Source organism: Saccopteryx bilineata, chromosome X (assembly GCF_036850765.1).
Source record: "Saccopteryx bilineata isolate mSacBil1 chromosome X, mSacBil1_pri_phased_curated, whole genome shotgun sequence".
In the NCBI taxonomy this organism is placed as follows: domain Eukaryota; kingdom Metazoa; phylum Chordata; class Mammalia; order Chiroptera; family Emballonuridae; genus Saccopteryx; species Saccopteryx bilineata.
The window spans coordinates 94,318,040-94,341,993 of record NC_089502.1 but is presented as its reverse complement, the minus strand read 5'-3'; the positions used below and the strand labels follow the sequence as shown (position 1 = coordinate 94,341,993).

General features: G+C 39.7%; 1 protein-coding gene across 1 annotated transcript in view; it reads right to left on the bottom strand.

Annotated features, from left to right (window-relative positions):
- MAOA (monoamine oxidase A) overlaps window positions 1-23,954 on the bottom strand; it is a 66,298-nt gene that overhangs the window by 27,718 nt on the left and 14,626 nt on the right. The window contains exon 3 of the mRNA XM_066248865.1: window positions 15,877-16,014. Within this exon, the coding sequence (XP_066104962.1) occupies window positions 15,877-16,014 (138 nt within the window). The remainder of the gene's footprint in view (window positions 1-15,876; window positions 16,015-23,954) is intronic.

Sequence of the window (23,954 nt, the reverse complement as noted above, 5' to 3'; positions counted from 1 at the left end):
TCACCACCATCATCATTACTAACATTGATTAATATCTCTCTCCATGTCTGGCACTGGCCTAAACTCTTTATATGCATTATCTTATATAATGCTTACCTCAACCCTATGACACAAGCACTATTAATAAATGAGGAAACTAAAGCTTGTGGGGACATTAGCTAGAAAAGAGTAGAATATTAATTTCCTATTCCCAAAGCATTTATTCATAAACATTAATTTTTCTGGCTTCCCATATGGTTGATAAAATGTTGGCTTGGGCTTGTTCTAGAGACATCTTCAACTTCCCAACTTGCAAAAGAGAACTTTGAAATGTGAAACTTATAAACCTTCTACTCAAATCTTTTATAATTCTAAGGAGTAAAAATGGAGACTAAAAAGCTTTGGGGTATAAGATGACCGCTGAGGAAACAGGATCCACTCTGTAAAATGCCAATACATGTTCTGAGAGAAATGGGCAGGCATTTTATCCAGATCACAAAAATAGCTATCAAAATGTGAAAGAATGAGGTTAGGTAACAGCTCACAGGCAGCCTCACAACAGCTGGTTCTTGTTATAATTCCTGTCTTAATTAAAACTGAGAAGTCTACATTTTCCTCCATAAGTTTATACTCAAGTTAACAGTCTCATAAAAAATTGATCTTTTCTTTGAAAAATTAAAAAAAAATACTCTCAATTTTCTGGGAGCATTAAGAAAAGTATTATAAATATAGTTCAACAAAATGTGTCCTACATTCCTAATGAAGTTTTTCTCAGGATAAGGCCAACCACAGTATGATTTCATGCAAGGTCCTAAAGACTCCATAAGCTGAGTCTTGTTAACCAGAGGTGGCAGGAGAAGTGAAGAGTTTGGGAAGAGAGAAAAGTCTACCCTAGCAATCTTTTTAGGAATGGGAGCCACAGAACATTCTAAGGTCATAATGACCCACTATGACATTAATTTTTTATCCTGTTGACAGAGGAACCAAGCTGATAAAGGGATTTTATTAATTAGTTTCACTCTTACTATTTTGTGGCTTCTCTGCTCTTATTTAAGAGAAAACCTAAATCTGCTACAGAACTATATATATGTGGAAACAGACACCTACCTGTCACCTCTTCCTTTCTCACAAGCCCCTGGAAGGCTTATTTTCTCCATGCTCCATGGCCTGCTTCTAAACTAGATAACTATTGAGATTACATTAAGGTAGTGCAGTGGGAGGCCTGGAGATGCCTATCATCTGGGAACTGCCTGCTAACCAGATCTTCTCAGTCTCTTCAATGTAATGCCATAGCTTTCTCATAAAGGTGCCAGCTGTTTCTCAATCCTAAACCACTTATCAGCAGAAACACTGTTACACCTAAGGGAATGAGGCAGGAACTCCCAAGAATATTTACTCATGACTACTGTTCTTTAAAAACCAAAGGAAAAAGTCAAACAAAGGTCAAGTTCATTTTGTGCCTATACTCTGAAACCTTCCAAAGTGGCCTTCATTCTTTAAAGGATCATGCCTTTGACACAGTAGAAATTGTTGACGTGGAATAGAACACAATGTCTCTGGAATCATGCCTAAAATACTTAAGTTCCTTTGAAAAACCGCATCCTCAATCTACCAATGTTCATAACAATGGGAGACTATTGCCGGTTGCCAGATGATGACAGTTTATGGTTCCCACATCATTCTTTATTGTTGGTTATATAAGATAAGCCAAGTTTATAGTAAGCAAATAGCATTTACTGATTGGCATGTTAGAGAGCTTCATCTCTCTCTATTTTTATATTTTAGTTAAACAAAAGGGAGTGTTATGAAAGAGTATCATAGATCACTGAGGAAAGCTGCCAAGTATTTTTCTTCAGTCATCTTGAAAATAAACAGACATGTTCTAGACTGGTTTAGGAACATGTCTATTCAACCAATATGAATTCCTTGGCACCCTTCTAGTCAAACTGTTTTGTGACAAGCCTGTAAGAGGAATCTTTTAGTGGTTTCTTTTCTATAGTTCATAATAATGCTTTAAATAAAGAAATAATCTAAAAAGAGATCCATTAAAATAAATGGCAGTATTGCGTTGTATTAATAGTTAACAAAATAATTTTCTTCCTCTTTCCAAATGCAGGTAGCCAAGCTCTCTTCAAACACGCACAGTTCTAATCTACATAGAAAAAACCCCATCATAATCCACATGGGAAATATCTTTCCCACTGGAATGTCCTGGTTGTCTCAAGTCTTCACCTAGTTCTCATTCATTGCCAAGATCCTTTTCCTATCTGTTGATTCCCCCAGGGACCAATCCCCAGACTTTGCCTTTTCCCCTTCTCAGCCATTTCCCTGGGGAACTCCACCATCTGTGTTTGTTATTATATTTGCAAACTGTTACACTTTGCATTTTTCATGCCTCTGCTCCCTGTATGTTTATGAGTACTACCAATTGTTATCTACAACCTTTCACACAACTTCAAGGCTGCCAGCACCTTCCTGAATGTTTGTTCATGAAGGTCTTATCTTATTCGCAACTCCTCATTTCAGGACTTGCACAGCTATCAGCTAGCAGTTAGTAAGTACCTGAGTTGTGCAGTTACATCTTTGGGAAAAGATAACCATTAAACTCAGGTATAAATGATGACATATCATCAAGAATGAAAGGTTTCAAATAAATAGTTATGCCATCTTTCCCAAGGGATTTTAGTTATATACAGAAATTATAAATAAAGCAATTATGATAGAAATAATATGATTTCTTCTAGAGATTATTGGATAAGCAAAGATAATTGACAGAACATTTTTTTAACAGCTTTAAGATATTCACATGCTCTATATAGTTCATCCCTCTAAAGTATACAATTTAATGGTTTTGGGCATATTCAGAGTTATGCAACCATCCCATTTAATTTTACAATATTTTGTCAACCCAGGAAGGAACCCTTATTCATTTATAGTCGCTGTCAATTTTCCTCTACTCCATTTGAAGAATCGCCAAACTATTTTTTCAAGTAGCTGCACCATTTTACATTCCCACCAGCAGTGTGTGAAGGCTCCAACTTCTTCACATCCTCAACAAAACTAGTTTTTGTCTATTTTTTAAATTATTATTATAGCCATTCTGGTGGGTGCAAAGTGGTATTGTATTGTAGTTTTAACTTGTATTTCCCTAATGAGTAATGATGGCCCTAGTTCAGTCAGGCTTAATGAGTGGGAAGTCATATTGTTCAGCCCATTCTCACTACTATGATAACTTTGTATGTGGGCCCACTGAGAAAGTGACAGTGGAAAGATATGCTGTGATGACTTTGTTCAGGCTGAACTGGATTTTCCCAGAATTTTCTTTACTGTATATTTCTGGTAAAGGTAGCTCACAAGAGAGATTTAGAGAGTAAAAGTGAAGCAGCATTCATTTTGTAGTTCACACACAATGTTGCTTATCTCATGACACAAGATAATGGCCTATGGCACTTTGCCATCTTCTATACTATATTAAACTGATTTATGTATATGTATTAATTTTCCTGACTAGTCTCAATGCACCTAAGAAGGACTATTGCCTCACATGTGTTTATTATCTCCTACTACACTGCCTTGTAAATATCAAGCTTCCCAGAAATTCACCTTAAATGAAGAAATAAAGGGAGTAAAGCATTCTTGCTTTTATAGCCCATCTCACAACACATTTAGCTCTCCTAGGCCCCAGAAAGTGTCCAGTCTTTTCTACACAAATAACTTTCTCTTTTCCCAACTCAAAAAAGGCCTTCTAATGAATGCCAATTTAACACTAATGTTTAATATCAATTCCACATGCATGCCTTTTCTAAAATAGTCTTAATCGATACCATCAAATTTAGTAGAATGCATTATGTGTAAGGTGCTGAAAAGACAAAGATGGAAGACTCAGTTCTTTAAGGAACCTAAAGCTCTAAAGACATTTTCTATGTTAGTGTTTCTCATTCTGATCTTTATCAATGTTATAGGAAAGCAGGTTCCAGGGTCCTAAATTGAGGAAATCCTGGCTGATAGTTACAAAGCTTATTATTATCATTATTATTATTACTGCCAATCCTCACAGGACTCCTAATCTGCTAGTGGATATCTTGGCTCTCATAGATAGAATACGAAACACCTCCAAAATTTATCTGACCAACAGATCCCTTTTGCCAAAGAACTTTTGGCATTACTGTTCCTAAGAAAATATTCCCTTAAGCATTCTTTCTTCTTACTCTGGCTGGCACTGTCAGGGGCCGGAGAGAATATGAAAAACATGGGCTAAAAGGAGGAGCTGCGGTAACAAGAAGAGTTATTTTCCAAATGCTACAAATGGAACTATTCTCATGTGTACCTCTCCTGGACAGGAGCACATATCATTCCACAACAATGAGCTGACTAAGAAACATAAAATGAAATCACTTACACATCTACCTAAAATGGAAATTGCACTGTACTGTGTCTTGAGCCTGGGCTCCTGCCCCTTGGAACTGAGTACAGAGGGAAAGTGTATAAGAACCGGTCAAAAGAGTCAAGGGGTAAGTGAGTGAATTCACCTCATGCATCCAAGTGACTGGGCCCTGATCCTCTACTGTATGGAGTTACCTCAGAGATGGCTTCTATGAATATGATGGTGAAGACATGATTAGGACTTGCAGTGGGAGGGAGGGTAGACCAGGAGCCGTCAGATTCTTAGCACAATCTCCCTAATATTTGTACATCAGAAAAGTAATTTTTTTTTAATCTATGGATTGGGACAAGTCACAGATACTAAAGACTTCGTTGATGGGTGCCCAAATAATTATATAGATTAGCAAGTTCACCCATTTCTGTGCCTCAGGGGCTACTTTTTATCAATTACTGCTGGTCAGCAAGTGTGAGCCAATAGTGATGCTTTCCCACTGTCTCTGAAGCATGATGATTTTTCAGAGACATCTACCTGCTGAATATAGGCCACTGGATACTTTGGTGAGCACAAAATTAAATCTCAGCCTGAAGTTCACTGTATATAATTTGAGTCTAACAAATTACATGAGAGTTATGAGAATAAAAGGAAATAAACTAGTTCACTAAGTGTTCTCTTTGTTTTAAAAATCTTATATGAGGAAAGCATTTTAAATGAAAAGAACTCAGTTCCACAGCTTTCAGGATCAAAGTGTTCATCACATTTAACTATAATTAACATTCATTTTCTGTGATGCAAGCTAGAATTTTTTTCTTCTGGTTGTATCAAACTCAAACACAAGACAAATAAATAAATAGATAAATAAATAAAATGCTATGAAAACTATAGTGTACTGCTTAAATACAAGGTATCAACATTATTATCATTACTTGTGTCTTTTCAGTATCAAGTTGTGTGTCTGCTAAGGTTAGTTATCAGCTAGATTTTTACATTTATCTGTCTTTCTCTGTCTCATTCTCACACTTCTGTAGGACTTTGAATCAAATACTTGGACTCTAACAAATTTCTCCCATCACTAAAGTTAGGATAACTATCATTTACTGAAACTCTGAGGTTCACTAGGTTTTCAAAAGTTATTTATCTAAGTTTGACGCAGTAGTGAAAAATTTTAGAGTCCACACCTGAAAGAAAGGGCTAAATAGCAGCATCGATCCTGTATCCTGTTAAGTGGCAGAACAGGACAATGACAGAAAAGATTTTCTGGCTGGGTCACAGTGTGCTCATAGGACAGTGGAACATTCCTTCTTCAGGAACGGCTCAGAATGGAGCAATTGTGGGATTCACAGGATACTGGAGGTCTTTAAATGTTTCCACTGATAAAAGGCTATTCTGAAAAAGTTTGAAAATTCTGGACCAATGATTAAGCCTTTGGTTGAGGTAGTGGGTGCACACTCTGGAATGGGGACAGGGGCTTCAGAAGGGGTAGACTGGGAGAAAGTAGAAAGCAAGAAGGAGGTAAAGGGAGGAGATTTAAATTTCAAACTTGCAACTTACATTCTAATCTGAAAGGCCAAAACCTCCAGGAGTTGGTTTGTCATGGAGACTAGAGCAATTTCTCTTGAGGAAACTGCTTATGTAATGGTTCATTCCATTCACAAAGTTCTTTTTGCCATTAGCTAAACTGTTGAGGCCTCACTTGAAGAGGTCATTGAAAGTTCTACAATCTTAGTGAGAGAAATCCTTTGTCTTATAATCCTTTGTAAACCAAGGCAGGAGAATGACTCTAGACTACTTCTCAATGAATGGTTAGAAAACAATTTCTGTAGTAATTAACTCCCTATTAATTTATTTTATTTTTTTTCACAGACAAGGGAGGTCTGGCCTGTGGTGGCACAGTGGATAGAGAATGCTGAGGTAGCCAGGTTGAAACCCTGGGTTTGCCTGATCAAGGCACGTACCACAAGCAAGCAATGAACTAAAGTGAAGCACCTATGAGCCAATACTTCTTGCCAACCACCCCCTACTCTCTCTGTAAAATCAATACATAAAATCTTTTTAAAAAAATGAATGGAGGCCCTGGCCAATTATCTCACTTGTAGAACACTGGCCTAGTGTTTGGATGTTATGGGTTCGAATCCTGATCAGGGCTCACAGGAGAAGCAACCATCTGCTTCTACATCCTTCCCCATCTCCCTTCTCTCTGTCTCTTTCTTCCCCTCCCACAGCTAAGGCTTCACTGGAGCAAATTGGCCCAAGTGCTGAGAATGGGACCATGGCCTCGCCTCAGGTGCAACAGAGCAACAGCCCCAGATGGGCAAAGCATCACCCTCTAGTGGACTTGCCAGGTGGACCCTGTTTGGGGAAATGCGGGAGTCTCTCTGCCTCCTGGCTTCTCACTTAAGATAAATACCAAAAAAAAAAAAAAATGAATGTAATCTGACCAAGCAGTGGTGCAGTGGATAGAGCATCAGACTGGGATGTCGAGGACCCAGGTCTGAAACCCTGAGGTTGATGGCTTGAGCTTGGGCTCAACAGCTTGAGAGCGCAGTCACTGGCTTGAGCATGGGATCATAGACATGACGCCATGGTTGCTGACCTGAGCCCAAAAGCCACTGGCTTGAAGCCCAAGGTCTCTGGCTTAAGCCCAATCACTGGCTTGAACAAGGGGTCACTCGATCTGCTGTAGCTCTCCAGTCAAGGCACATATAAGAAAACAGTGACTGAACAACTAAGGAGTTGCAACAAAGAAATGATGCTTCTCATTTATTTCCCTTCCTGTCTATCTGTCCCTATCTGTTCCTCTCTCTGTCTCTCTCTGTCTCTGTCACACACACACATAAAATGAATGGAAGGAAGATGAAAAGAGTTCTGGGGCTGGATGATGGTAACACAAAACAGTGAATGTACCTCATGTTACTAAAATGTACACCTACTTATGGTTAAGATGGTAAATTTTGTTATGTGTATTTTATCATAATTGTTTGAAAAATTAATGGAAGGAAAATATTTAATAATTAACCCGACTTTGTTACATATTGGGCTATCACTTCAACTGAATAGAAACTTTATTCTCTTAGAAACTAAATCAGACACACATCCTTGAGAGTTTATAGGAAAAAGAAAGAAGCCTTTGAGAGAAAATGGCTAGTACTAATCTAGCTTTCTTAAAAGTACAAAGCTTTAAGAGTAATTTCTAAAAGTGGGATAGCTGGATCAGAAGGCAGATCCATTTTTAATCTTTTGAGGAATCTCCATACTGTTTTCCACAGTGGATGCACCAGTCTGCATTCCCACCAGCAGTGCAGGAGGGTTCCCCTTTCTCCACATCCTCACCAGCACCTATCGTGTGTTGTTTTGTTAATGAGCGCCATTCTGACTGGTGTGAAGTGGTATCTCATAGTAATTTTAATTTGCATTTCTCTAATGATTAGTGATGTTGAAAATTTTTTCATCTGTCTATTGGCCCCAGGTTTATTTCAGCATTGTTCACAATAGCAAAGATCTGGAAACAGCCCAAGTGTCCGTCAGTGGACGAGTGGATTAAGAAGCTGTGGTACTTATGTACAATGGTATACTATGGGGCCATGAAAAAGAAGGAAATCTTACCTTTGCAACAACATGGATGGACCTGAAAACTATTATGTTAAATGAAATAAGCCAGGCAGAGGAAGAAAAATATATGACCTCACTCATTCGAGGAACCAAGGAACAATGAGAACTGAGGAACGGAATTGAGACAGAGGAGGGATCAAAGGGAACAAAGGAAAAGAGGACAGAGGGAAAGGGGATGATAGGATGGGATAAACCTGAAGGGAAGGGGGGAGGGCGCTGTAGGGAGGGGGACAAGGGAGATGTTGAGGGGAATAAGGGGAAGGGGGAATGTATTTGGGATAACCCTAGAATCGATGTAAACACAACTAATTAAATTAAAAAAAAAGCATATAAGCATTTGGGCCAAAAAAAAAAAAAAAAAAAAAAAGAGTAATTTCTGTCACTAAGTTCTCTTGTGACCAGAAGAAGTAAATGAAGTCTTTTAAAAATGGTTGAGAAAAATAAAGGAAGTTACTAAAAACTATTTTTACAAGTTATGTTAATATATCTTTATACTTGATACTTGATAGATCAAAGTGAGACTATATAAACATTTTAAGTGCCTCTGCTTTTAAAAACCTACATATAATTGTAATTTAAAGAGAAAATAAAAAATTCTTCTTGGGTTACTTCATTTCTATAATCAAAACAAAATTTCTTTTCATGAGCACAAGCCCGTTACTACTTGCCTGTCCTTTCCTAATTGTCTTTTTTTCCATCTTCTACTCTGACTTATAAAAATTACTTTCTTTTTTGTCCTTTCTCTTTTAAATCAGGAAGAGTATAATAGAATAAAATAAAATAAAATAAACATACTTTGAGTAATAAATTTACATAAATCATTTATCAAAAAGTATAGCCAAAAATTGCAAACCATGCTATAGACCTCTGGACTTAGTATAATACTTTAACAGAATAATAAAATCTATCTGTAGTTTAGCCTGCTGAGTCTAACTGCTGTGACCTGGGGGTTGCTCAGGTATCAAGAGCTCACTGAAGGTCAGAGGGGCTCCAGATCTGTGACTCAGGATCTTCTCAAGAGAGAAGCCACTCTGGTGAACGGTGCCACATATGGCTCTCAGGCACATACCTCGCCCCTCAGGCCCACAAGAACCCGTACTGCCAAAGTGGCAGCTAATTTTTGTCATGTCTTGGAACAGTTTATTAGAGGGGTTCACATGTTGACTTTCTGCCCATGGAATTAGGAACAATGTCGTATAGCCCACAGAACTCAGCTTAATATCTGGAAAGCCTCACTTTGGCTCCTAAATTCTCTGAGCTTCCGTTTTCTCATCTGTCAGATTGGGGAAATAATGCTCATTACTTGATAAGATCATTGGGAAGTTTCAATGAGATAAAGGATGTATAGGCACATTCAGTGGTGGGATTCAATAAGAACAATAAAAGAGGTACACAAAACTAGATTATAAGAAAGAGTTTTAAAATATTAATGAAAAAAAAAACATTAAATAATACCTGACCAAAAAAATGAAACTGTTATTTAAGATATTTCCACATTGCTTATTGATTTGCATCCTCACTTAAAATTTTTTTCATCTATGGACAGAATGAACATTAATATGGGCTCTTAAAATATGCACAGATGAACATTAAAAAAGAATAATTAATGTAAATTTGTGATTTCCACATTGGGCGACTGCCCAGGCTGATGGAAAAAATATCAAGACTTCCTCCTTCCTCACCAAGAGTTGGCACTTTAAAATTTAACAGTCTTCACAACCCAATGACATTCACTTGTAAAATAATCATAATATGATGCATTTTATTTACTAATGCAAGTAGTGAATCAATCAGCCGAAAAGGCATTCAAGTCCATCTGCTTCCCTTACGACATCCAAAAAAAAAGAGGATATTTTCAACATAACTAGCTGATGCCACTTCAAATCCACCTTTTAGGTTAAAGACTATGATTAATTTATATTACTTTTACAAATCAGACATAATCTCCCAAATAAAGCCATACTGAATTCACAACATTCATAAAACTTGTTCACTGTGGAAACCAGTCAAGAATATTTTATGTAAGAATAAGAATCTACAAAACCAGAACTAGAACAGGAATTCTATTCACAAGATTCATGAAGGACAAAGGCATAAATGTTATCTAATATTATTTCTTTTTATTGTTTATTTGTCTCCTCCTTTTAGATGGCAAGCTCCATATGAGTAGAAACTTTGATTATGCCCTCCACTCTATTTTAAGCCTGGAATAAAATCTGGTCCAGAGTAGAATGCCCAGTAGATATTTATTGAACCAATACATGTAATTAACATAAGGATGTAAACCTTCTATGATTGAAGCAAATAGACATAGTCTCTTGGGGAAGGAACAGGATGGAAAACACCACTAAACATCTATCCACAGTACTCAGCTCAGAGATTCAGGCTTGGAACTCTACAAGTCAAACTTGCACTGTAAACACAAGCCAGCAAAGGTCAAGAAAAGTTATTTGGTGAATATTAAACATCATGCTAGAGTAGGTTGAAGCTGGATGCACTGCAGACTGCTGGCAGAAGAAACAAGTGAGGCATTCTTTCAAACTGCACATTGGGAAAATTAAAAACCTGAAGCAATCTGTATCATAAAGAATACTGCTTGGTTTAATCTTCTAGTGATTCACTCACTTTATTACGGTGCTATTTAATGAAAATAATCACTGTATTATGTTATCAAAGCTGGAGTTGTCACAAGAGATAATACAATTTGCATTATTAATCCAATACACTATCATATTGGGAAAAAGTCCTTTTTTCTTTTTTTTGCTCTAGAAGTGGACAGAACAGTGAGAATTGAGATAGTTTTAAATAAGGGGATTTGTTTTTTTGCTATACAGTTTATTAGCAATCTTACCTGGAATATCTAATTGAACATATTCCACTTTTCTTTAATTTGCCCTGGTCCCTTTACAGTTTCTTGGTTACCATAAAAATATCCACTATGCTAAGTATTTCTTATTTCATAAATGATATGATTTTATTAGAAATGGAGCAATCATTCAGTTAAAATAAATGCCAACCAACCCACTACTTTTTACCTTAACATTGCTGTCTAACTTGGTTGAAAATGTATTCCTTAGCATCTTAAATATGTGTTCACTTTTAAGTACTAAAAATCAATCAAAACTGCTTCAGTCTGACCTGTGGTAGTGCAGTGGATAAAGCATCTGGAATGCTGAGGTTGCTTGTTCAAAACCCTGGGTTTGACTAGTAAAGGCATATTAGAGAAGCAACTACTATGAGTTGATGCTTCCTACTCCTCTCCCCCTTCTCTCTCTCTCTCTCTCTCTCTCTCTCTCTCTCTCTCTCCTATCTAAAATCAATAAATGAAACCCTTTAAAAAACAGAGATTCAATAATCACTGTCCAGCACTTAAATGATTGTTTTCCAGTTAATACATTAATCACAATAATCAAGATACGGTGATTGTATTATAGCCGATAGCTACACTGCTCTTCCAGGCTCAAAGGTCAAAGGACTAAGCAAAATGATTCCTAGAACTACATTCAGGTTCTTGGTGAGGGACACAGAATGACTCTTAGAAGAGAGTGTACAAAGAAGACGAGGACAATCACACACCTTAAGGCAGCTTCAAGGAGTTCAAAGCAACATCACAATTCTCGACATGGGAATCTACCTTAGGAAGAGACAGCATGGAAAAGTGGAAAGGCCTTGCCTGACCAGGCGGTGGTACAATGGATAGAGCATTAGACTTGGATGTAGAGGAACAGGTTTGAAAACCCAAGGCCACTGGCTTGAGTTTGGGCTCATCTGGCTTGAGTGTGGGATCACAGACATACCCCATGGTCACTGGCTTGAGCCCAAGGTCACTGGCTCGAGCAAGGGTTCACTTGCTCTGCTGTAGCTCCCCAGTCAAGGCACATATGAGAAAGCAACCAATGAACAACTAAGGAGCTGCAATGAAGAATTGATGCTTCTCATCTCTCTCCCTTCCTGCCTGTCTTTCCCTCTCTGTCCCTTACTCCATCTCTCTCTCTGTCTCTGTTACACACACAAAAAAAGTGAAAATTCCAGCTTGACCTAAATTCCAGCTTTGACCTAAATCCCTTGCTTGCTTTAGTAGAATACTGGCCCTCTGAACTTCAATATGTTTCTGTGAAGTGGGGATACAGCCCCTGCCTTATGGACCTTGCAAAGGTTCAGTAGGATAAGGGTGGTGAAGACCCTGGCACAGGGCATGGAACATACAAGGATCTCAGTAAAGGCGGGCAAGGGTTGTCATTCCCACAAGAGTGCTATTGACCTTGAGGGGTCAGCCACTGTGGCCACAACTTCAGTGTGCTCTTTGTTGTCCAAAGTGCAGGTTAAGTCAGGAGTCTTAGCAGCAAGACTGCTACATGCTGCCTGTTCATTAATTCTGAAAGAATATTATTACTATTTTGTTGGCATGCATAGCTATGCAATGGCAAAGATACAAGGGATAATAATGCCCTACGTTCTTAAAAGCAGCCAAGGGCTAATCAAATCCAATGCCATGAGATGCCCTGTCCAGTAGGTTATGTGATAGATCAGCCTTACTTGTATTTTTGTGAAAAAAACAAACAAACAACAACTATGGTGGCAGTTGAGTAGTTCTACCCTATGGGAAACTGTTTCTTGGGAACAAGACTATCAGGGATGTGTGGTCTTAACCTTACAGAAAGGGGCTCAGTAGCAGATACAAAGAAAGTGACCCTGGAAGATTTTTTTTTTTGTATTTTTCTGAAGCTGGAAACAGGGAGACAGACAGACTCCCGCATGCGCCTGACCAGGATCCACCCGGCATGCCCACCAGGGGGCGATGCTCTGCCCATCTGGGGCATTGCTCTGTCTCAGCCAGAGCCATTCTAGCGCCTGAGGCAGAGGCCACAGAACCATCCCCTGTGCCCGGGCCAACTTTGCTCCAATGGAGCCATGGCTGCGGGAGGGGAAGAGAGAGACAAAGAGGAAGGAGAGGGGGAGGAGTGGAGAAGCAGATGGGTGCTTTTCCTGTGTGCCCTGGCCAGGAATCGAACCCAGGACTCTTGCACGCCAGGCCGACGCTCTACCACTGAGCCAACCGGCCAGGGCTTGGAAGATATTCTTAACATTTCTTTTTCCTAAGTTAAGCCCTGGATTGTAGCACTTCCTTGTCTTTCCACAAGTTCATCCTCCATTAAAGTTTTGCAGAAGGACCCTCTCAAAGTACAGAATAATTACAACTAGATTTCTGAAAGCTGGAGTTCCCCATGAAGCCCAGAAAATTCTAGAGGTGTCAGAAAGCCCAAGCTAAAGATACTAACTCCTTAAGGTCCTGTCAGGAAGACTGAGCAGCATGCCATGGTCTGTTGATAATTTTCAGCAAAGGCAAAATTCTCAGCAGCACTTTCTCATTTTACTCCCTCCACCGCCTTCATCAGTAACAATGATGAGTTGAAATATTACAAAAATTAGCTAGGTGACAATCTAAAAAATTTCACCTAACATCATGTTTAGAGTGGGAGATTAGTAGGTACTTAGTTTGAGGGCACAGCAAAACATTTTCAGTTTTTCCTTTTCAAAATGTATATAAAATAACATGGAACAAAGGAACATGAAAGAGGAATAAGGGAGATACTTGCTCTTTTAATAACTATCTATTCATTGTCTAAGCTAGGTTTCAGTGAAAATGATGGTGAGAAACCTTACAATGAATGTGTATTCAGCCAAAACAATTGATAATAATGGAGGGGCATTATACCTCATTCAAGACCCTCTGTTTCATTTCCTAGGCTACATATTGGGATCACAAAGAGTAAGCATTCAGGGTGTAGGCAGACTGTTTCTAGTTAGACAGCCCTTTTAAATCACTTTACCTCTCTGAACCTCAGTTTTCTTCTGTTTAAAAAGAGGATAATCATGCCTGCCCAGCAGGGTGGATGTGTTTAATGAGTTGATATATAAAAAAGAAGTTAAGTGTTTATTGTGAGGTTCTAGGGAAAATAAAAAAAAAATCTCAGCAACTGAAAGGGAGGAAGAGATTATAAGTATGAATATACTCAGAGTCTAGGATAATCATTACCTTAAGGTGCTTCCTAGTATTCCTAAATTCTTTGTATAATTTTTTATACTTCATTCCTTCATTGACCTCTGAACCCACAGTTTTTCTAAAGGCTACTGGTTTTAGTTTTGTTTTTGTTTTTCCTTAAGGTCACTACTAGACTCTCCAAAGCATCCCAAACCACTTGGATATCAGTTTCCAAAGACTCCTGATCTCCCTGTTTGGGCATCGGTATGCATATAGCACAAGTATCCTTAATTCCCAGCTTCAGAAAGCCTGGGAGACGCTGGACAAAGATGACTGCTGGAGTTTAGTGGGGGATAGCATGTCCACTGAGAAGTGATGCAGTTACTGGTGTGGGAATCCTGACATTAGAATGAGTAAGCAACTCCTACCCTAGCAATGCTAGATCCAGGAAATGGCTGCAATGTCAGATTGGAAACCTGACTTCTCAAGACACATTTCCAGAATCCAGCTGCTCTACGCTTGGCAGAATAATAAGGAAGAATAACACTGGCAACATCTGCTGTTTCTTGAGTGTATATCAGCATTTAGAGTTTAAACAATCATTTGTTTAAACCAGGGGTCCCCAAACTTTTTACACAAGGGGCCAATCACTGTCCCTCAGACCATTGGAGGGCCGGACTATAAAAAAAAATATGAACAAATCCCTATGCACACTGCACATACCTTATTTTAAAGTAAAAAAAACCAAAATGGGAACAAATACAATATTTAAAATAAAGAACAAGTAAATTTAAATCAACAAACTGACCAGTATTTCAATGGGAACTATGGGCCTACTTTTGGCTAATGAGATGGTCAATGTGCTCCTCTCACTGACCACCAATGAAAGAGATGCCCCTTCTGGAAGTGAGGCAGGGGTCAGATAAATGGCCTCAGGGGGCCACATGCGTTCCGTGGGCCGTAGTTTGGGGACCCCTGGTTTAAACAGTGGGAAACTGTACAACCAAACTAGATCTCTCCAGAATCAAGGCTAGGTAGATACAGAGGAAATTATCAAGGTGTGTGAAGAAATGTCAAGTAAGAAGAAGAATAAGTAAGTCAGTCTTAAAAGGTGGCCTCATTTTTATGTCCCTTCTATGTATGGATTCATATAGTTCTTAGTTTTTTTTTTCTGATTTACTTATTTCACTCCATATAATGTTATCAAGGTCCATCCATGTTATTGTAAATGATACGATGAGACATGAACAAGAATGTGATGGCAACAGGGGTGGGGGTTGGGGGAGGGGGGATGGGGTGAAGAAGGAGAGAGGGGTTGGGGGAGGGGAGGGGCACAAAGAAAACCAGATAGAAGGTGACAGAAGACAATTTAGCTTTGGGGGAGGGGTATACAGCACAATCAAATGTTAAAATAATCTAGAGATGTTTTCTCTCAACATATGTACCCTGATTTATCAATGTCACTGCATTAAATTTAATAAATAAATTTAAAAAAAAAGTGGCCTCAAACTATTGTGTTCCTTGGGGCCTTAACATTGCATCATAGATGCCTCAGGGGCTGTCAGGGGCTGTCATAGTCAAGTCCCACAACAGAAAAGAGAGGAAAGGAAACTGAGAGCCTTCTACGTTTACTCTGGTTGGACTGGGGTGGGGGCTCAGCCTTCAAGGAGCCTCAGTGGATGACCTGGAGGAGGGCCAAGAATTACTGACCCCTTGCAGTAATTCTAAGAGTCCACAGGGGTAGTTTTGTTGTTTTTTTTTAAGATAAAGATAAAAGAAAAGAAAGGTAGAGTACTACTTTAAAGCCAAGAGCCTATTTCAATGATTGCTTTGAGAAAAAACAACTCAAAACAAAACTAAACATTTTCCCAAATATAATACTCCCCTCCCCACATTGACTCCTTGAGTAAAATATCAGGCTTACCTTGACATATTGTACAACACGCTCGTTTACGTTCACTTTGTAAGTTTCTAAACCCAGCTCCTTAGATAATCTTAAAATCTTGTTCTGGGTGGGTCCCACATAAGCTCCGCCAACATCTACGTAATCAACATATTTATTCTGTAGAAAGAAAAAGTTTTCAGGATACTAGTTAAAACTTGAAAAAAAAGGTTTGTCTTATAATAAAACATTCATTCTTTACAACTTAAATGTGTCTCACATTTCTATGATAAACTGCAACTGAAAATAGCAATCCTTTCTCCTCTACTCAAGAACTGGGCACAACCCTGTATGCTAGTCGTCACCAAGCAAACCTATTTGCATAGTTAATGATGAGGTCCATTCAACAGTAACATACATAAAGAATAAAAAACACTGTAGTACATCCTGCCAATCTAGAACCTTTTAAAGCATTTGGGTTATTTTCTATGCTTTTTTTTGGGGTTGTTGCTAGAAGAGGATAATAAATCACCCAGGGATTTATTAGGCCTAATTCTCTGATTTCCAACAAATGAAATCTTATATCCTCCCACACCAATGGATTCTTAATCTGATTTTAAAAGTCTTGCAGGGAAGAATGTACTATAGGAAAAGGGCACAAAAAGGTATTAAAAAAGATTTATATACCTCACAAATTAGTTCATAAATATATAAGACTTTTTTCTTTTTTGTTTTGTTTTGTATTTTTCTGAAGCTGGAAACGGGGAGAGACAGTCAGACAGACTCCCGCATGCGCCCGACCGGGATCCACCCGGCACACCCACCAGGGGCAAGGCTCTGCCCACCAGGGGGCGATGCTCTGCCCCTCTGGGGTGTCGCTCTGCCGCGACCAGAGCCACTCTAGCGCCTGGGGCAGAGGCCAAGGAGCCATCCCCAGCGCCCGGGCCATCTTTGCTCTAATGGAGCCTTGGCTGCGGGAGGGGAAGAGAGAGACAGAGAGGAAGGAGGGGGTGGGGGTGGAGAAGCAAATGGGCGCTTCTCCTATGTGCCCTGGCCGGGAATCGAACCCGGGTCCCCCGCAAGTCAGGCCGATGCTCTACCACTGAGCCAACTGGCCAGGGCCAAGACTTTTTTCTTAAACTGAAGTTTACTTTCCCCTTCTTAAATGCAGTTTTATATTTTCCAGCTTTTTTATTAACACATTCCCCAAAGATTTATTCAATAAATTAAATATTGGTGTTAAAACTCCTTCATGTATTTGCAATAACTTCTTATGGGTCTGTTTGTACTTTGTTGTTTATACCGGCACTCATTCCTGTTGCGATTTCTTGTTTGCCTGATTCATTTTTTATTGCATGCCACTCACTAAATTTGAAAAAAAATACGGAAATAATTTTAATCCTAGGAGGATGCTATCTTTCTTAGAGATAATTTATGTCTGCTTCTGTCCAGCACCTGGGTTCACTAACAATACCAGATAACTTTCTTGCATTTTCTGTGCCTGATTTGAAGCTGGGCTGAAATGCACACATGGCCTCCCATTGCAGTTTGCCTTTTGTCCTAGGACACATGAAGTTTACCTATACTTCTCTCCATACACACACACACACATTTCTGGACCCTGGACTTTTATCTTCAGTTGCCATAGTTTGTAAGACTTCTGAAAGTACTACTCAGCCTCTAACTTACTTCTTCAATGGTAAGCACGGGTGGGAGGAAAAGTAAATCAGTTTGTTCCTTCCTGATTTAGAAGGGTTAGGACAATTTACCTAATCTGTTATTTCCAGAATATTGTCCAATATTATTCAACCTTGTATTCCTGGAGTAACCTAACCTCATATTATACTGCTCTTGCAGGATATGTTTTGCTTAAACTTTAATAATTTTTTGTATCTATGTTCATAAATGAGATTGAGGTCATCTCATAATTCTCTTTCTTATACAGCTCTTGTCTGTTTTTGTATTAGAGTATTGCTAATCTTGTGAGTTGATGATCGTACTTTCGTCTATTCTCTAGAAGACTTTGTATATAAATTAAATGACCTCTTCTTTGAACATCAGGTAGGACACCCCTGTAGAGCTAGTGTTTTCATTGTGAGAAAATACACAGATTCAATTTATTTTGAGGCAAAAGCACTACTCGTATTTTCTGTGTCTTCTTAACTCTGTTAATTTTGATAAATTATATTTTTCTTGTAATATATGCATTTCACGAATGCTTCAAAGCTATTGGGTTAAAGTTCATGACGTCTGCTTTTCATTTACTTATTCTTTATTACATCAGTAGATATATCTTTGTTTTTATCCCCTTCATTGTTTATTTGGGATGTCTCTTTTTTCTTGAAAAATATTATCAGACACTTGTCTGTTTTAACAAGTCTGTTCAAAGAATTAATCTTTGTTTCATTATCCTCTTTATTAAGTATTTATTTTCTGTATCATTGATTTATGATCTTTTTATCCCTCTCTTTTGGCTGTATTACACTCTTAATGTTCTAACTACTTGCATGCTTAGCTTATTCATAATGAGTTTTTATCCCCTTTTTTATTATGCTATAAATTTTCCTCTAAGTACTGTTTTCAGCTACATCTATAACTTTATTTTATTCTTTCCATTATTATGCAGTGGTAAGCATTTTCAAATGTCCATTACATTTTCTCTCTAAATTCACATTACTAAAAGCTTTATGTTTTAATTTCCATGGCTGGAAATGGTTTTTAGTTATCTTTTTGTCATAACTGTATTGTGGTCAAAGTATGTGGTTTATATGATAATAAATGAGGCTCACGTAATGACCTAGCGCATGGCCCATCTTTTATAAGTTTTCCTGCTTAAAAGAACATAGTCTATAACCTTTATGTATATTTTATACATGTAAATTAGAATTAGATTGTGCTCAACCTTTTCGTTTGCTTAATTTATTACTAACTTAGAAATGTATGTTAAAAAATTCCCTACTCTGTTGGAAATTTATCTGATTCCTGTCAATTTTTGCTTTATAGTTTGAGGCTACATTATTCAGTGAATAGAAGTTTAGAATTGTTCAGTCTTCAGGATCTTTTATCATTATGTTCACACACTTACTATTTTTTATTAGTACTTTTTAAAAATTTTCTATGAATTACTTTTATTTTATTTTTAAAATTGATTTAAAAGGGTAATACTGGTTAACATAATTACATAGGTTTTAGGTGCCCAATTCTAAAATACGTTGCTGTACACTATATTATGCATCCATCCCCATAAGTCAAGACTATGCCCATCAACATTTATCCCCCTATACCCTTATCCATCTTCCTCCACCCTGCCCAACCCAGAAATCACCACACTATTGTCCATGTCCATAAGGTTTTTTTTTATCCTTTTATGCTCAATCCCTCCACCCCTCTCCTCACCTAGCCCCTCTCCCTGACAGCTGTCAGCCTGCTCTTCTATGTATGTGTCTGTCTCTATTAAGCTTGTTAGTTCATTCTGTTCATTAGATTTCACAAATGAGTAAAATCACATGGCACTTGTCTTTCTCTGATTGGGTTTTTTTGGGTTTTTTTTGTATTTTTCTGAAGTTGGAAACAGGGAGGCAGTCAGACAGATTCCTGCATGCGCCCGACCAGGATCCACCCGGCATGCCCACCAGGGTGCGATGCTCTGCCCATCTGGGGTGTTGCTCTATTGCAACCAGAGCCATTCTAGCACCTGAGGCAGAGGCCATAGAGCCATCCTCAGCGCCCGGGCCAACTTTGCTCCAATAGAGCCTTGGCTGCGGGAGGGGAAGAGAGAGACAGAGAGGAAGGAGAGGGGGAGGGGTGGAGAAGCAGATGGGTGCTTCTCCTGTGTACCCTGGCCAGGAATCGAACCCGCGACTCCTGCACACCAGGCCGACACTCTACCACTGAGCCATCCGGCCAGGGCCTCTGATTGGGTTTTTTGACAAAATGCTCTCCAGATCTACCTATGTTGTCATAAAAGGTAAGATTTCCTTCTCTTTTATGGCTATCTAATGCTCCATTGTGTAAATGTCCCACAGCTTTTTTATCTACTATGGGCACTTGAGCATATTATGAATCTTGGTTACTGTAAATAATGGTGCAATGAAAAGAGGGGTGCAAATATTCTTCCAAATTAGTGTTTCAAGATTCCTAGGATATATTCACAGAAGTGGAATGGCTGGGTCAAAAGGCAGTATAAACTAGGATGGACACTATGAATGAGGGAATGGTTTCTTTCTGGATGGTAAGGTTTATTTCTCTTTCACTTTCATGTACATTGTACAGCACAAGGGATTCTGATTTGGAATGTTTTCTATTAAAATCCCCTACTTTCTTTTTTGTTTCTTTTCTTTTTTCCAAGTGAGAGGAAAGGAGATAGAGAGACAGACTCCTGCATGTGCCCTGACCAGGATCCACCCAGCAACCTCTCTGGGGCCGATGATCAGCTCATCTGGGGCCATGCTCACAACTGAGCTATTTTTAGTGCCTGAGATGGAGGCTGCATAGTACCATCCTCAGTGTTTGGGGCCAATGAATTCAAACCAATCAAGCATGGCTGTGGGAGGAGGAGGCAAGAGGGTGAGAGAGAGAGAGAGAGAGAGAGAGAAGGGGAGGAGGAGGGATGGGGAAGCAGATGGTTACTTCTTCTGTGTGCCCTGACCAAGAATCAAACCCAGGACATCCACACACTGGGCCAACGCTCTACCACTGAGCCAACCGGACAAGGCCCAAATCCCCTACTTTCAAAAGGTTTTGGTTTTATTTCCTGTTCTCAGCATGTTGTCATCACAGTGGAATGGCAAAATCTAAAGGGTTCAGCAGGCATTCAAAGTCAAAGTCAAATTTTGAGCTTCCTAGGCTTAACGTTTTTACATTGTATTGGGGATCCATTTTTTTATTCACTAAATATATCTTAAGCTCCTCTTACAAGGTTCCAAGCACTGTTCAAGGAACTTCTGGTATATCAGTTAACAAAACAAAGATCCTTGTACTCAATATATTCACTAGAAAGGGACAGAAAATAAACAACAAACATAATAAATATTTTAGAAGTTGCTAACAACAGCAAGAAAAAGAAAACCCCAGCCTGACCAAGCTGTGGCACAGTGGATAGAGCATTGGACTGGGATACAGAGGACCCAGGTTCGAAATCCCAAGATTGCCAGTTTGAGTTCGGGCTCATCTGGTTTGAGCAAGGCTCACCAGCTTGGACCCAAGGTTACTGGCTTGAGCAAGGAATCACTCGATCTTTTGTAGCCCCCCAGTCAAGGCACATATGAGAAAGCAATCAATGAACAACTAATGTGCAGCAATGAAGAATTGATGCTTCTCATCTCTCTCCCTTCCTGTCTGTCTGTCCTTGTCTGTCCCTCTCTCTGACTCTGTCACAAAAAAAAAAAAAAACCAACAAAAACAAAAACCAGAGAAGGACAAGGCAGACAAACTGCAGAGGAGAAAAGGGATGAGTTTAACTTTAAATACAAGATACATGTAGGCCTCCTTACAAAGGTGATAAAAGCATAAAGACTTGAAGAAAGTGAGGGAGTTGTTCATATGCATATTTGAGATAAGATCATTCCTGGCAGAAGAAAGGGCAGTGCAAAGATTCTAAGGCAGAAGTATGCTTGGTATGTTCAAGAAATAGGAGGCCAGAATGGCTAGAACAGAGTGAGTAAGGTAAAAAGAAATGGAGATGAATTTTGAAAAGGTATGGAATGTGGGAGGGGAAAGTCATGAAAAGCCTCCCAGGGCATTTTAAGGACATTGGCTTTTACTCTTGAGTGAGGAGAGCTATTGGAAGGTTTTCAGCTGATAAATACCAAGGTCTGACTTAGGTTAGGATGCATCATTCTAGATGGTGTGCTAAGACTAGATTATAAGCAAGGGTGAAAGCAGGGAAATCAGTAAGAAAGCTATTGCATTAGCCCTGGCCGGTTAGCTCAGTGGTAGAGTGTCGGCCTGGCATGCAGAAGTCCCGGGTTTGATTCCCAGCCAGGGCACACAGGAGAAGCGCCCATCTGCTTCTCCACCCCTCCCCCTCTCCTTCCTCTCTCTCTCTCTTCCCCTCCCGCAGCCAGGGCTCCATTGGAGCAGGGTTGGCCCGGGCGCTGAGGATGGCTCTGTGCCCTCTGCCTCAGGCACTGGAATGGCTCTGGTTTAAGCAGAGCAAAGCCCCAGATGGGCAGAGCATTGCCCCCTGGTGGGCATGCCAGGTGGATCCCAGTCGGGTGCATGCGGGAGTCTGTCTAACTGCCTCCCTGTTTCCAACTTCAGAAAAGTACAAAAAATAAAAATTAAAAAAAAAAAGAAAGCTATTGCAGCCGGATCAGGCAATGACACAGTGGTTAGAGCAGGGGTCTGGAACCTATGGCTCGCGAGCCAGATGTGGCTCTTTTGATAGCTGCATCTGGCTCACAGACAAATCTTTAATAAAAAAATAACATTAAAAATATAAAACATTAGGCCCTGGCTGGTTGGCTCAGCGGTAGAGCGTTGGCCTGGCGTGCGGGGGACCTGGGTTCGATTCCTGGCCAGGGCATATAGGAGAAGCGCCCATTTGCTTCTCCACCCCCCCTCCTTCCTCTCTGTCTCTCTCTTCCCCTCCCGCAGCTGAGGCTCCATTGGAGCAAAGATGGCCCGGGCGCTGGGGATGGCTCCTTGGCCTCTGCCCCAGGCGCTAGAGTGGCTCTGGTCGCAGCAGAGCGACGCCCCATAGGGGCAGAGCATCGCCCCCTGGTGGGCAGAGCGGCGCCCTTGGTGGGCGTGCCGGGTGGATCCCGGTCGGGCGCATGCGGGAGTCTGTCTGACTGTCTCTCCCCGTTTTCAGCTTCAGAAAAATACAAAAAACAAATAAAATAAAATAAAACATTCTCATGTATTACAATCCATTCATTTCCTGCCACTCATGTTCATGGTTGCGGGTGGCTGGAGCCAATCACAGCTGTCCTCCGGGACAACACCAAATTTTTATTGGATAATGCGTAACATACATGGGTCATTATGAGGTCAGGAAGTAAACTTCCCTCCTTTTAATCAAGCTAGCTAATTGCAGAAACCTTTTTGACAAAGGAGATGGCTAAAAGAAAAAAAAGATGAGTATCATACTTTTCAGCAGGAATGGACAGAGGAATTCGCCTTTGTGGAGAAAGCAAGTTCTGCAGTGTGTCTAATATGCAATGATAAAATTGCATCGATGAAATGGTCAAATATAAAGAGGCATTTTGACACATGTGATACTACATTTGCATCAAAATATCCAGTGGGGGACAGCAGGAAGAAAGCATGTCAAGAGCTACTGTGCAGAGTGCAAGCTAGTCAGCAGCGACTCCGTGTTTGGACCCAACAAGGTGACTGGAATTCGGCTAGCTTTGCTGGTGCTTTAGCAATTGTGAGAAATGGAAAGCCATTCACAGATGGGGAGTATGCCAAAACATTCATGCTTGATGTTGCCAATGAACTTTTTGACGACTTTTCAGATAAAGACAAGATAATCAAACAAATAAAAGACATGCCTCTGTCGGCAAGAACTGTTCACGATCGTACCATCATGATGGCAAATCAAATTGAGGCAACACAAGTGAAGGACATAAATGCAGCACCATTCTTTTCTCTCGCTTTGGATGAGTCAACATACATAAGCCATTTATCCCAGTTCAGCGTGATTGCAAGGTATGCTGTCAGTGACACATGACGTGAGGAGTCTTGCTGTTTTGCTTATGGAAGAGACAACAAGAGGGGAGGATTTATTCAAGTCTTTCACTGAATTCACTAAAGAAAAATATCTACTGATGGATAAACTTATTTCAGTGTGTACTGATGGTGCTCCATGCATGGTGGGGAAAAACAGAGGATTCGTAGCGCTTCTTCGTGAACATGAAAAAAGACCCATCCTAAGTTTTCACTGCATCCTACATCAAGAGGCACTTTGTCCCAGGTTCAGCTTGAAGATACTAGAACTATAATACCATCCCCTGCCATGTTACAACTTACTCTTCAGGGTCTTAAATTCAGTCTCATTACTCAGCCTTTGAAGAGGCCACAAACATGCACCCCTGTTATAAAACAAATATACCATGCTTATGGTAATCCTGCAAGCATTTCAACTTTATTAATTTGGTTGAAGAATTATAGAG